This window comes from Erpetoichthys calabaricus, chromosome 5, assembly GCF_900747795.2.
Source record: "Erpetoichthys calabaricus chromosome 5, fErpCal1.3, whole genome shotgun sequence".
Taxonomy (NCBI): domain Eukaryota; kingdom Metazoa; phylum Chordata; class Cladistia; order Polypteriformes; family Polypteridae; genus Erpetoichthys; species Erpetoichthys calabaricus.
In genome coordinates, this window is record NC_041398.2 from 29,788,958 (window position 1) to 29,802,897 (window position 13,940).

At 43.2% G+C, this 13,940-nt stretch overlaps 1 protein-coding gene across 1 annotated transcript in view; it reads right to left on the minus strand.

The window, feature by feature from the left end:
• LOC114652592 (uncharacterized) overlaps positions 1-13,940 on the minus strand; it is a 34,799-nt gene that overhangs the window by 5,558 nt on the left and 15,301 nt on the right. The window contains exons 2-5 of the mRNA XM_028802965.2: positions 13,040-13,169; positions 9,881-10,050; positions 8,963-9,382; positions 724-842 (exon numbers count right to left, since the gene is read on the minus strand). Of these exons, the coding sequence (XP_028658798.2) occupies positions 724-842; positions 8,963-9,382; positions 9,881-10,050; positions 13,040-13,169 (839 nt within the window). The remainder of the gene's footprint in view (positions 1-723; positions 843-8,962; positions 9,383-9,880; positions 10,051-13,039; positions 13,170-13,940) is intronic.

The following is a 13,940-nucleotide window of genomic DNA, read 5'->3' on the forward strand; positions in this document are numbered from 1 at the left end:
TTTAGAGTTGAGGCCAAACCGTTCAATCGTTGGTTTCATCAGACCAGAGAATCTTACATCTCATAGTCTGAGAATCCTCATAAACTCCAAGTGACCTTTCATGTCTCATCTGGCAACTCTTTTATAAAGCATAGAGTAGTGGAGTGTTGCACTGATGGTTGTCCTTCTGGAAGTTTCTCCCCTCTTCACACAGGTTCTCTGGAGCTCCACGAGAGGGACTATTGGATTCCTACCATTGCTCTTCTCCCCTAATTGCCCAGCTCTAAACCTAAAAATTATTGGAACCCTTGTGCTCTTGGAACCCTTCAACACAGCAGACATTTTTATAGCCTTTCCCAGGCCTGTGCTTTGATAACATCCTGTCTCTAAGCCGTGTAGGAAACTCCTAGTGTTTGCTCTAATAGACATTGTTTCCTTTATATACAGTACGTCTGTCAACTGAGTTGACCACAGGTGGACCCCAAACAAGGTGTAGAAACATCTCAATGATGATCAATAGAAACGGATGCACCAGAGCCAAATTTCAAGTGTCGTAGCAAACAGCTTGAATAAATTTTTTGGAAACATTTCTAAAATTCTGTTTTCGAAGGATGACATTTTAAGGCTGACACATAACAAAACGTGAAGGGGTCTGCATAGTTTCTGTAGGCCCTGTACATATCTGTGAACAGCATGCGAGCTCCCCTGTGCCGACATCAAGTGGTGTCGTGGTGTGATGCCTACCAGAGTCTTGGGGAACTGGTCCTCCAGCGTTCTCCTTCCTTTCACAAGGTGCAGGGCTGCCAGCAGAATCAGCAGCAGTAGAAGTGAGATGAATCCTGCCATGATGTGCCAAATGAAGGCTAGGGGAAGAAAAACAATAAGAGTCAGAGAAAGACAGAGCGGAGGAGCCACACTTCCTGCATGAACACAGAGACCTCAAAGCACGTGACTTCTCTTCAGCGGTTGTTTTCCTTCACCTGGGGCCTCCAGGTTAAAAATACGTAAATAAAACAAAAGTTTAGGTAACCACAAAAAAAAAAAATATATAAAATAATAAAATTCAAATAGCAAGCAGCCGAGTGGCGTGTCGTCTTCTTGTGTGAGCTATTCAGAACTTTGTGACCTTGTGAACTTTACAAAATAAAGTGACTATCTGAAGGAACAGAACCATCCAGATGCCTGCCGGTCCATTGAGGAGATACCCACTTAGAACTGAGTTATTCTTGTTGTACCCTCTACATGCCACCCACACACTCTTGTGCCTAATAATACCAGACCATGAACGGCACAGGTAAGTACTTCAGATTTAACAGGTCAAGATTGTAATTATTAACAACACCTTAAAATAGTCTGAGGTGTGAAATCCTTTAGCACCCAAGCTTCTTGAATGTGGCAAAGGGATTGGGGGGCAGCTTGGCACAAATGGTGTTTACTGTATGTGGTGTGGGAGCAATGCGACACTTAGCTGTCATTTGGTTATTTTGCCTGTGAAGACATACTGGTTGACTGTCCAAGCATGGAATAATCACAGAGCAGCTCTCAGACTCCCATTCCTTCTTGTCTTTAGTACCCCCATGGAGGTGCCACCCATAACATTCACATAAGTCATAAATACTCTAAACAAGTGCATCTACCTGAAAGCACGAGAAGTGGCCCACAGTGGACATTTCCTATATCTGTGGCATTCACAACACACTCACTGATGTAGCAGCACTTTTCCTGGGGGTCCCTCCCTAAACAAACCATTTACAAAGACACCCTGATTTGACGTTCCTAGCATTTTCACACAGATGGATGCTGTTGTTGAACACAAAACAGCCATTCTCTGAAAAAATGGGAGTCTTTTAGGGGTACACGCACTGTAGTTAAAAGTGACCCCATTCTGATTTGTGCCTCATATTTAATTTTTTGATACAAATCTGATATGAATACAGACATCTATCCTGAACGCATCCCGCATGCGAAAAATGACTTTAGTCAGACAGATGCTGGTTGCTGCTTTACTTCCTGTTGTTTCAGTGCAGGACATCTGCAAGTTCATAAGCTTGTCATGACTTAGATGAGAAACAGGAAACAAAAGATGAGAGCCTGTCTGTCTGAGCGCATGTCTTACTGTCAGTGTCCTGTACATACTTCAAAACAAGGGGTCCAAAGGACTGGGGAGAGCGCGACAGCACAGGTGTGGATGCAAAACAGTTGTTATGAGAGCTACAGTATGTCCATTTTTATGGAAAAGTTTTGACTTCATCAGTTTTTTTTGCTAATCACACTGCTCAGAAAACATCAAATCTGTGTCACATATGAGTAAAAAAAATTGAAAATAGAGCTGCAGTGGGAATGTGGCCTTTTTTTGGTTTTCCAAAATCAAATGCAAGGTTGCAGGGACTGTTACTATCAACAGCATGGCAGGTTTCATGAAAAGGAATAACAAAATGACAAAATAATTCTTCTTCTTCCTCTTTTCCCACTTCTGTGTAGAGTCGATGTCCTTGATCAACGTTCTCCAAACATCTCAGCCCTGCCCGGCCCTCCTCCCCGCCCTTTTCCTTCAGACCTTTTTACTTTATCCATCCACCTCTGCTTTGCCTTGCCTCGCTTTCTCTTCTCCTGCACTTCCATTCCCATCGCTCTTTTCCCACATATTCCTTGTCTCTCCTCATCACATGTCAGTACCACTTCAACCTCCTTTCCTGTATTTTCTTTGAGTTCTCTCCCACTGTTTTGTACCTCTGATTGTCTCATTTCTTATTCTGTCCTTTTTATGTCCCTCCACACATCCATCTCAGTATTCTCATCTCTGCCATATGCAGCTTCTTCTCCTGAGCTACCTTTACTGGCCATGTCTCAGCTCCATACATTATTGCTGGCCTAACCACCATCTTAAAAACCTTTAACCTTTGCCATAATTCTTCAAGCGCACAATACTCCTGATACCTTCTTCTAATTGTCCCATCCACCCTGCATTACATGATTTATCTCTACATCTAGTTTTCCATCTTTGGTTACCATTGACCCTAAATGTTTTAATTTTTCTAGTCTTAGTCTTCCTGCAGGCTCACTTCTGAATCCTTATCTTTATTAAACCTCATCTATTCTGTTGTCTTCCTATTTATCTTCAATCCTCTATCTTTTAGAGCCTCTCTCCATTCTTCCAACATTCTCTCCACTTCCTCTTTTCTAGTATCACACAACACAATGTCTTCATCAGAAAGCCTTCACCAGGGGTATTGGTCTTTTATCCCATTACTTAACACATCCATAACCTGAACAAAGAGGTAAGGACTTAAAGAAGACCCCCTGTGCAGACCTCCTCTTGTCTGTTACTCCAACACTGCTTTTAACATGAGTCCTCACTCCCTCATAAATATCCTGGACACTCCTCACATACTTCTTGGGTCCTCCTTTGTACGTGCACCTCCAGACCTCTTGACATGGCACTCTGTCGTAAATCTTCTCCAAATCAATAAACACCATATGTAAACCTTTCTGTTTTTCACAATGCTTCTCTATGAGTTGGCTTAATATCTATCTATCTATCTATCTATCTATCTATCTATCTATCTATCTATCTATCTATCTATCTATCTATCTATCTATCTATCTATCTATCTAATTCAAAGACTGCTTCAGTTTTTCCTCTCCCTGACATAAACATAATTATTCCTCCCCTATGGTGGTCTCTTCCCTAAGCCTTTCCTCTCTAAACCTTTTCCACATTTTCATTATGTGTGACATCAGCTTTGTCCCTTGTCACACACGTGTGCATGGGAGGCAGCTAAAGGGCTCAAATGAGGGTAATTCCATGCCAGACCAGTGGGTGGCAGACTGCACTAACCCTTTCTCTCTGTCCTCTGGAGACCAGTTACGGGAAATCCCGCCCGGCCCAGATCACTTGTGGTTCCAGCCCCGATGACCTCATTTCCAGTTCCAACTCTGCTGACCTCACTTCCTCTGCCTAATCATAAAACCACCATTTTGTTTCATACTGTCAGTTCTGTGTTGGACTCAAATCTGCACACAACTCGTATTTAATTGCCTACTTTTGCAGCCTGATTTCAAGTATACGGGTGGCTGCCCAAAGCCTTTTTTTGTGCCATTTGTCTGTTTATTTGACACTCTCTATAGTTTCCCCAACACTGAACATCGCCCTTCTCTTTATAAATGGGTACGATCATAACGTTCCTCTGCTCCTCTGGTATTCTCTCCTCTTTCTAGATCTTCTGCATTTGATCCCACAACACATCTACTCTCTCTCTTCTTAAACTTTTCCACAATTCTGCTGGTATTTCATCTGGTCCTGTTGACTTTCCATTTTTCATTCTTTTCAGTGCCTCCTTTACTTCCTCCCTCATTTTTTTTGGTCCTAGCCCTTCACTTGGGATTCCATCCTCAAATACTACCCTTGGATTTTCTTCATTTAGCAGCTTTTCGTCCATCTATTCTTGATCCTCAATCAAGACCAGTCCTTGCTCATCTTTCATCTGCTTTACTTCACTAAAATTCTTTCCAGCCTATTTTGTCTTCTCCCTCTTTTGTCTCCAGTTTTTCATACACCTCCTCTAAATCCTGTGCCTTGGCTCTTGCCACTGTCCTTGTTGCCTCCATGTTTGTCTGTCCATACATTTATCTATCTTCTTCATTCCTTGATTCGTGCCTTGTTTGGTCTCCTTCGTAGCTTTTATCACACCCCGCACTTCTTAAACAGACCAGATCAGGACATTTCAAATTTGCTCATAACTATCAATTATAATAAAAACTGCAGTGAAAGTAATCAAAACACAGTGAGCCCAGACCTGTATTAACGGGAATTTGAGAAATCACTCATAAGGTCTTGCATTTAACACTATCTTTTGTTGTTAGCAGGGCTGTCTTACTGCATGGGCATGCTGGGCAGTTGCCCGGGGGCCCTATGAGCATAGGGGCACTATGCTATTCTCTGTATGTTGCGACTTGTTGATTAATCTTTGCTATAGCATGATTTTTAATGTTTAAACACTGATTTTGTTGGAAGCTCCAATGCAATAAATACAGTATATGTTTAATTTTATCAACTACTTACATTTTTATTCCTGTGAGTGGTTGTCTAGGTAGGGGACCCAATGCACTGCTTTCCCCAGGGGCCTATAATGCTGTTAAGATGGCCCTGGTCATTAGTCCCTGTGGTATAGCGGGTCCACAGCTCAGATCGAAAAGGCCAGTTTTTAAATAAATAATCGCTGCACTCGCGGCTTAAAGAGGGGGTGTGGTAGTGTGGCCGGAGCGGTTCCCGGGCTCTTTGTGATGCAGGCGGTCCTCGCATAAGTGCATGGGTGAGGAATCGTCCGCATCCGTAATTGATGGCGGGAGCTGCTAATCGCCACACCTGAGCCACGTCCCCATAATATATAGGAGAAGCGGAAGGTGGAAGGGTAGGAAAAAAGGACAGAAAAATAAAAGTGAATGGAGGTTAAGGGAGAGACACTGGAAGCGAAGGAGTCGGTGCGCGAGTGTGAGACTAAGAGAGCAAGTCAGAGCAAAGTCGCTGGTGTTTGCTGACAGCTGAGGGAGGCGAGCCCTAGCGGGGTGTTTGGCCAGCACCCGGGGCCTGACGGCAGTGGTCACTCCAGGAGCAGGAGTGACCAGGAGAAAGTTGGCTTGCCACATAAGGCCGAGATTTGGAGTGGAACCCCAGCGTGAGTGCCCTGGCCATTGGTGGAAGCCAAGTCTCGGTCTGGCAGTGACTGAACGAATCCAGGGATCGGGATGCCACCAGACCAGCAGAAGTAAGAGAAGGTCAGCTGCAGGCAGGGCAACACTCCTGGTACTTAGCCTGGATGAGAGAAGCAGGGGAGTCGCTAGTAGAAAGAAGGCACTGGGCTTTGTTTTTAAAAGGACTGCTTCCAGCCATTGTTTTAACCTTGTTTTAAAATGATCTATCCATCCATCCATTATCCAACCCACTTTATCCTAACTACAGGGTCACGGGAGTCTGCTGGAGCCAATTTCAGCCAACACAGGGCGCAAGGCAGGAAACAAACCACGGGCAGGGCGCCAGCCTTCCACAGGGCATGCACACACACACACACACACATACCCAACTAGGGACAATTTAGAATTGCCAATGCACCTAACCTGCATGTCTTTGGACTGTGGGAGGAAACCGGAGCACCTGGAGGAAACCTACGCAGACACGGGGAGAACATGCAGATTCCATGCAGGGAGGACCTGGGAAGCGAACCCAGGTCTCCTAACTGTGAGGCACCAGCGCTACCACTGTGCCACCGTGCCTAAAAGGATCTATTTATGTGATTTTATCCTCCACATTTTTCATTTGTTTTTAATGGATTATTTATTTAAAGACTATTTTTGATACACTGCACTATTTGAACACTTTTGTTTTCAGTTTTGACAGTTTTGCGGGCAAAACCCGCATCATAACAGTCCCTAGAAAAAGGCTACATGGCTGCTGTACCATATTTCAAATTCAAGTGATTCTCTGCTGAAGTCAGTAACTGTTCAAATATTTTTTTTGGCTATCAAATTATATTAAACCTGTGCTGTGCCTGGTCAGCTGGTTTCAGCTTAACAGTGGAAAAATGCTATGGCTCCCGGTCACTCTGGCTCCACACAAGCGCTCAAAGATTTTGAAAACCCAATGTAATTGTTGAGTTATTTCTACTGAAATACTGCCTAATGTCATTTCTACCTGTATCTGGGTCTGTCAGCTTGCCCATTCACTTCTTTGTTAATTGGCTTATGGTCCTCTACAATGAGAAGAGGTGGGCAAGGAGGACAAGGAGATGAAGTCCCTTTTGTCCATCACGCTATGACGCTGGATTTTACCTGACGTACAGAAATCCGGTTATGACACTCGTTGGTAGCACATTGCCAATTCCATCTTCCACTGATGATTTAGGCCAGGGGTGTCCAACTCCAGTTCTGGAGGGCCGCAGTGGCTACAGGTTTTCATTCTAACCCTTTTCCTAATCGGTGACCAGTTTTCACTGCTAATTAACTCCTTTCCATTCATTTTAAAATCCTCTTTTTAAGGATTCAGTCCTCTGATTTGATTTGTTTCTTCATTAAATAGCAGCAAAACAGAAATGAGATATGAAACGAGCCGACAGAAACTGGGGCTTCAAACTCCAGCCAATTTCACTCCAACCTGCTTCTTGATTAGAAGCTGACTTGTATTGCTAATTAATCCCATTATAATTCCATGGCTTGTTGGTGCTCTTATTCTGCCACAGTAGACATTTTCAAAAGTGTTGATTTTCTAAGACCGCCATCTGTTTATGTTTTGGTGACCTGAGCAGATCAGCCTTACTGAGACTTTCCCCTTTCTTTATTTACAGATATTGTGTGATGGACGCAGTTTAGCATTGTGTTTTGGTTCATTTTGTGTCTCATTATTTGGCGGCTAATTACGTAAAAAAGTAATTATTCAGGTGTCTGAGTCAAGTCAATTAAAATTAAGGCAAAAGAAGTTAATTAGCAGCAAAAATCTGTCACTAATTAGGAAGATGAATACCTGCAGTCACTGCAGCCCTCCAGGATTGGAGTTGGACACCCCTGCTTCAGGCATTCTTTTAGGTAGTCTGACAGCGGCTTGTTGTGCCGTTTGCTTGCTTTGAGCAGCACTTCTCTTGTGATTCTGAAGCTCGTTGTTCTTTACTCACCAATGTTTGCAGGTACTTTAGCAGGACCTTAACCACCCATCAACCCTCCTGTTGCTTGTCACCTCACGCATACTGTAGCAGCGGCTCACACAATACACAATATTCTTGCTGTGTTCAAAAATTAAATATATATATATTGTGTCTGGCTTTGTGGAGGTCTGATGAGGTTGCCCTTTGGGTCTGTAGGGCCCCCTGCATCACAAGAGCTGAAGGGGTGTCCATTAGGTACTGTCCAGGAGACAATCCAGTATAACCAAGCTATATGGCTGCTTGGGTCCTCATGAACAGGATTAACACTTAGGGTCCCAAAAAGTTTTTTTATTATATAAAAAAATCCTTCGACGCAACAAGACTTTTTAGAAGAGAGATTTTTTCAAGTCCCGTAAGATGAGATGTTTGCCTTCAGATTTTTTAAAGTCACACCCTCCTCTCAAACAAGACCACGGTACTCTCAACTCTCATTCGTGTGAAAGCTTTTGTCAGACACACTTCCTGCGCTCTCAGCTCTTATACATTTTAACGTTTTCCTCAATTTAAGTTCCCAATTAAAAAAGATGTATTATGAGCAAATCTTATTGAAGAATTTCATCACGAAGGGTTATCAACATAAAAAATGAGTACATGCACAATCCCAGCACCAAGAAACGAGAAAGTCAAATGAATTAACGCCAAAACTGTCGATCGTTTAAACATCAAATTAGTCGAATGCATCCAAAAATGTCGAACGGTTACGCGGCAAATTGGTTAAATGTGTATCAATAGACTATGCTGAAACAGCTGGTGGTGATCGTGTGGAAGAAAACAACAATTTACAATATCCTGAAGAATATCTACAACTGTAGAAAGAAGCATGTATCCAAGAAAAGTAATGTAGTACATCTTCCGCAGATAACATTACACAACAAAGGAGATCTAGATATGCCATTTGTATTAAAACGTTAACAGTTTCCCATTAGAACAGCTTTTGCAAAGACAATTAACAAATCTCTGAGCCAAACATTCGAAAAAGTCGTTTTATTTAATAGAAAGAGAGAAACGAAATTCAATCACGGGCAGTTATACGTTGATGCATATGTAACAATTCCCATGAAAATAAAAATCTGTTTAAAGTGTACATCGACATCCCCATACGCGAGCGGCAGAACCGCAAAGAGGCTATAGTGTAGCGCAGGCCGGGGGATTGGCGAGCAAAGTGAGCAGAGGGCAAAGCCCCCTAATATTTTTGAAAATAAATAAGAAGGTGTAACCATCTACTCCACCTCAATACCATAATGCCTCGTTATGTCCACTTTGGATACTTCAACCCATCCGTCAATACTTACCTGATGATTTGCTGTATAAGAAGATGCACTGCTCCTGTGAGATAGGACTGTCTTTGTAGGGTGCTGAGAACATGGCCTCCACACAGTAGCACATGTTAGGCGTTAAGTTCACAAAAGTCACCCGGTGGCACTCCTCTCTGTTCAACCGCTTGGTCACCCTTTGCATTGGATTGCCCATCTGTCCAGCTTTCTTAGTGTGTGATCTGCATGCAGACTCGGGTTCCTCTTCAGCTTTGTCTTTCCGGCTGTGTCCCCGATGGTAAAGGGAGATGCTGCACCTCAGTTTGCTATAGAAGGACCTAGTCTTTTTTGCCCTTTGATGAGATGAATTAGTGAATGGCACCACCGGGAGGTGCATCTCAATCTGTAGGGCTTCACTTGAGGAGGACAAGAGGGAGAAGTTGGGGGCGCTCACATTAGCTGCAAAAGAGATAAACCATGAGGACAAATAATCCATGATGGAATAGGCAGAGGTAAAGATCTATTGCTTATTCAGCGGTAAGCAATCTCTAGCGTGGAATAAGATCAATTAAGATTTAAAGAATTAAAATCAGGGTAGCTGGCAGTTGATCCTGTTATGGCAGGAAGCAACTGAGGCTTATTTAGAAAAGCCGGTCCAATTAAAAATACCACACACAGAGGGCACCATAATCATGAATCCCTTCCCTTTGTGTCCCAAAAACATCCATTTCTTGTTTTTAGTACCTGCCCATCACAAAGTGGGTAAAGGGTCACACTTCTTTACATGCTTTACACATTTTACTTTAATAACCCACTATGGCAACTATGACACGGTGAGCAGACATATAATAGCTCTCAGTATGTTGAACTCCTAGATATGTGCACAATGACACTTGGTGACCATCTTTGATAGCACCTGTACCCACCACCACTGCTACCCTCATGGAGAACCCTTACTGTCTCTATAGGGCTGAAACTGCAGGACTTCTGTCCAGTTGGATGTTTCCTCTTTCCAGGTAGCCTTCACCCTCAGAAAGTACAGCTCATGAGGATCTTCAAGGTGGGAAGAGAGTTCACAGCTTCTAGTTTTTATGCTGGCACAGCCCTCTACCTGTCTCCAATGGCTTCTGGAAAAGAAAGGCATGTAATGAGAGGATGAGCAGCCTGCAAAGTAAAGTCCAGTCTGAATAAGACAACAACCTCCCCCACTGACTAATGTCCTCAGTCAACTTACCCGAAGGTGAGACAGGAGGTATCAAAGCACCAACCATTCCATAAATGATTCAAAAAGTATTCAGACCTTTCACCTTCTGCACACTTCATTGTGTTTTAGATTCACACCGATCAGTCACAATATTAAAACCACTGACAGGTGAAGTGAAGAACATTGATCATCTTGTTACAATAGCACCCATCAAGGGGTGGGATATATTAGGCACAAGTGCACAGTCACTTCTTGAAGGTGAAATACAAGAAGCAGGAAATATGGGCAAGCATAAGGATCAGAGCAACTTTGACAAGGGACAAATTGTGGTGGCCAGGCGACTGGGTTATCACATCTCCAAAACAGCAGGTCTTGTGGGGTGCTCATGGTATGAAGGGGTTACTACCTACCAAAAGAGGTCCAAAGAAGGACTACCAGTGGCAGGGTCACTGATGCTCATGGTGGTCTAGTCTAATCCCACAGATGAACTACTGTAGGACAAATTGCTAAAAAACTTAATGTCAGCCATGAAAGAAAGGCGGCAGAACACACAAGTGCATCGCAGTGGGCGGTGTATGAGGCTGCTTTGCTGCAGACCAGTCAGAGTGCCCATGCTGACGCTTATCCACAGCCCAAATCATCTACAATGGGCACATGAGCATCAGATATGGACCACGGAGAAACAGAAGAAGGTGGTCTAAAGATTTCATTTAGATCATCAGGTGTGTGCATCTTTAACCTGGGGAGGAAATGGAAGCAGGATGCACTTTTGGAAGAAGGTCGGCCAGCAGAAGCGGTGTGATGCTCTCGGTAATGTTCTGCTGGTAAACCTTGGGTCCTGACATTCATGTGGCTGTGACACACATCCCACCCACCTAAAGATTGCTACACTCTATTTACACCCCTTTATGGCAATGGGACTCTCTGATGGCAGTGAGATAAATGCACCCTATTACTCTGCAAAAACAGTTCATAAATGGTTTGAGGAACATGACAAAGAGATCAAGGTGTTGACGTGGCCTCCTGATTCCTCAACTTTCAATCCAATCGAGCATCCATGGAATGTGCTGGAAAAACAAGTCTGATCCACGGTGGCGCCCACCTTAAACCTTACAAAACCTTAAGGATCTGCCGCTAATACTACAGGACATCTTCAGAGGTCTCATAGAATCCATGTCTCAGTTGGTCAGAATCATTTCGCCAGTACGAGGAGGACCTACACCATATTAGGCAGGTGATTTTAATTTTGTGGCTGATCAGTGTCATTTTAAATGGATAAATGTGTTAGGTTTGCACTCAGAAACCCATAATGACAAAGTGAAATATGGTTTGTAAATTTATCAAAACTCAAACACTGAAATCTTTCATAAATACAGTATATACAGTATATATATATATATATATGTATAGTGGAAAATCAGCCCTGGCACAGACAGACACTGAGACACACAAGTCCCAAAAGCACACGTTTTTATTTCTTTTTCCTTTATAGCACACAGTGCACAATCCCCAGCACTTTCCACTCACTCTCTCTCTTTCTTTCTCTATTCTTCTGCCACCACTACTCCTCTCCTGACAAGCTCTGTCCTCCACCTCCGGACTCGGGCTCCCCGAATGGAGTGAGGTGGCCACTTTTATGATGCCCCCGGAAGCACTCCAGGTGCTCCAGGACGATCATCCGGAGGCACTTCCTGGTGTGGTGGAAGTGCTGCCATCCAGGGCTCCACAATTGTCCAGGCGGGCCCTGGCGGTGGCCACAGGCCCCAACAGGATTGAGCTTCCAAGCTCCAATCCTGTGGCCTCCATGAAAACCAGGGGGGCTGCCCCCTCATGTCTTGGGGGAGGTTTTGTCTCTCTCACGGTCCTTCCATCCTCCAGACATCCCGGCTGGGGTCTGCCACAACATATATATATCAAATCAAAAGAACTCTTTCCAGAATTGGCTGCTCAGACAAACTCAGCACATAGACAAGAAGGGACTTGGTCGAGGAGGGGACCAACAACCCAATGTTCACATTAACAGGGCTTCAGAAGTCTTCAGCTGGGATGGGAGAACCCGTTGAAAAGACTATAGTATGTCCATTGAAGATAATGCACTGCTCACCACCTGCCTAATACCAACCCTACAGTGAAGCATGGTGGTGGCAGCATCGTGCTATCTGTGAGGTTCTTAGAGGCAGGGAAAGGGAGACCGGTCAGAATTGAGGGAAGCAGGAATGCCACCAAATACAGAGAGGTCTTTAAGGAAAACCTGCTCCAGAGTGCATGTGACCTCAGACTCGGACGTTGGTTCACTTTTCAGGATGACAATAAACTGCAGCATACAGCCAAGACAAAGCTGGAGTGACTTATTGAAAAGTTTTTGACTGTCTTAGAGTGGCCCTGCCAAAGCCCGGACTGAAACCCCCATAGAACATCTGCGGAGATACCTGAAGATGGAAGTTTACAGACACTTTGCGTGCAATATGATGGAGGTTGAGAGGATTTGCCAGGAAGTATGGAATAAACTGCCCATATTTGGGTGTGTGAAGCTTGTACAGACATACTGTACCAAAGAAGGACATGTACTGAATTAAGGGTCTGAATACTGATATGAATGAGAAATGTCAGTGTTTGATTTTTAAATCAATCTTTCTAAAAATAGGTTTTCACTTTGTCATTAAGAGGTTATTTGATGAAGATTGATGGGCACAAATGGCAAATTTATCAAATTAAAACTTAAAATAAATAAAATGTGCATACAGTGAAGGCGTCTGACTACTTTCTGAATTCACTGGAAATGCTGCATCCTTTTGGACTGTCTGATCAATGCAACCTATGCTCTTAAAGAATACTGAAGATGAGCCTTCTGTTAGCCACACACCCCAGCAGGGTGTCATAAGGCAGGACCTGGTAGCTGTTGTCACACCTACCTCAGTTCAGTATATTCCACTGTGTACTTGGTATCTGGATGCTGATTTGGTGAACCACTCCAGTAGAGAGTGGTGTGGAAGTCAGTCGAACTAACATGAGGATCACGTGGTGGTGGTGGCACCAGCTGACCTGACAAGACAATGAGGAGAAAAGAGAAGCATAGGAGTGAGGCAGTGGGAGCCTGGGACAGTGGTCAGGCAATGTGGCAACATATCACCTCTCTCTGGTGCCATGATAGATAGGAATTATTCAAATAACAGAACTTCATTTGAATTAGACAGTAAAAGCAATAGAGAGACTTGAAGGGCACTATATGATAGATAGATAGATAGATAGATAGATAGATAGATAGATAGATAGATAGATAGATAGATAGATAGATAGATAGATAGATAGATAGATAGATAGATGTAAGGCACTATATGATAGATACTGAAAATGACAGAAACTGAATGTTTTCAGGTTTTCAAACACAATCTAATAGTAGATAAAACACACATGAGTGAAGATACTTTCGTTTAATTTATTGAATGAACAAATTTATCCAACACCTACCAGCAAAGTGTGAAGAAGTAATTGCCCCCTGTGAAGTTATCTGGTTATGCCACATTTAGTTCTAATGACTATAATCAACAAATCTGAAAATCAACATCAGTGCTTAAAATTTGTAGGAAGCAAGTTGAGCCGTCTCTTTTACTTGCATACCCAGTAAACGTGTAACATGTTTCTGCTGTGATTGTAAACAAGAATATGTTAAAACAGTTAACTTAGTTTTATTTAAATGTATCTATACCTCTATAGATCAGATAATTCTGATGAAATAAGAGTTTTATGTTCTAGGTCGGGTAATAAAGAAGTGCATTAAAGGAATGCTCCACCTAAAAATGCTACATATAAATG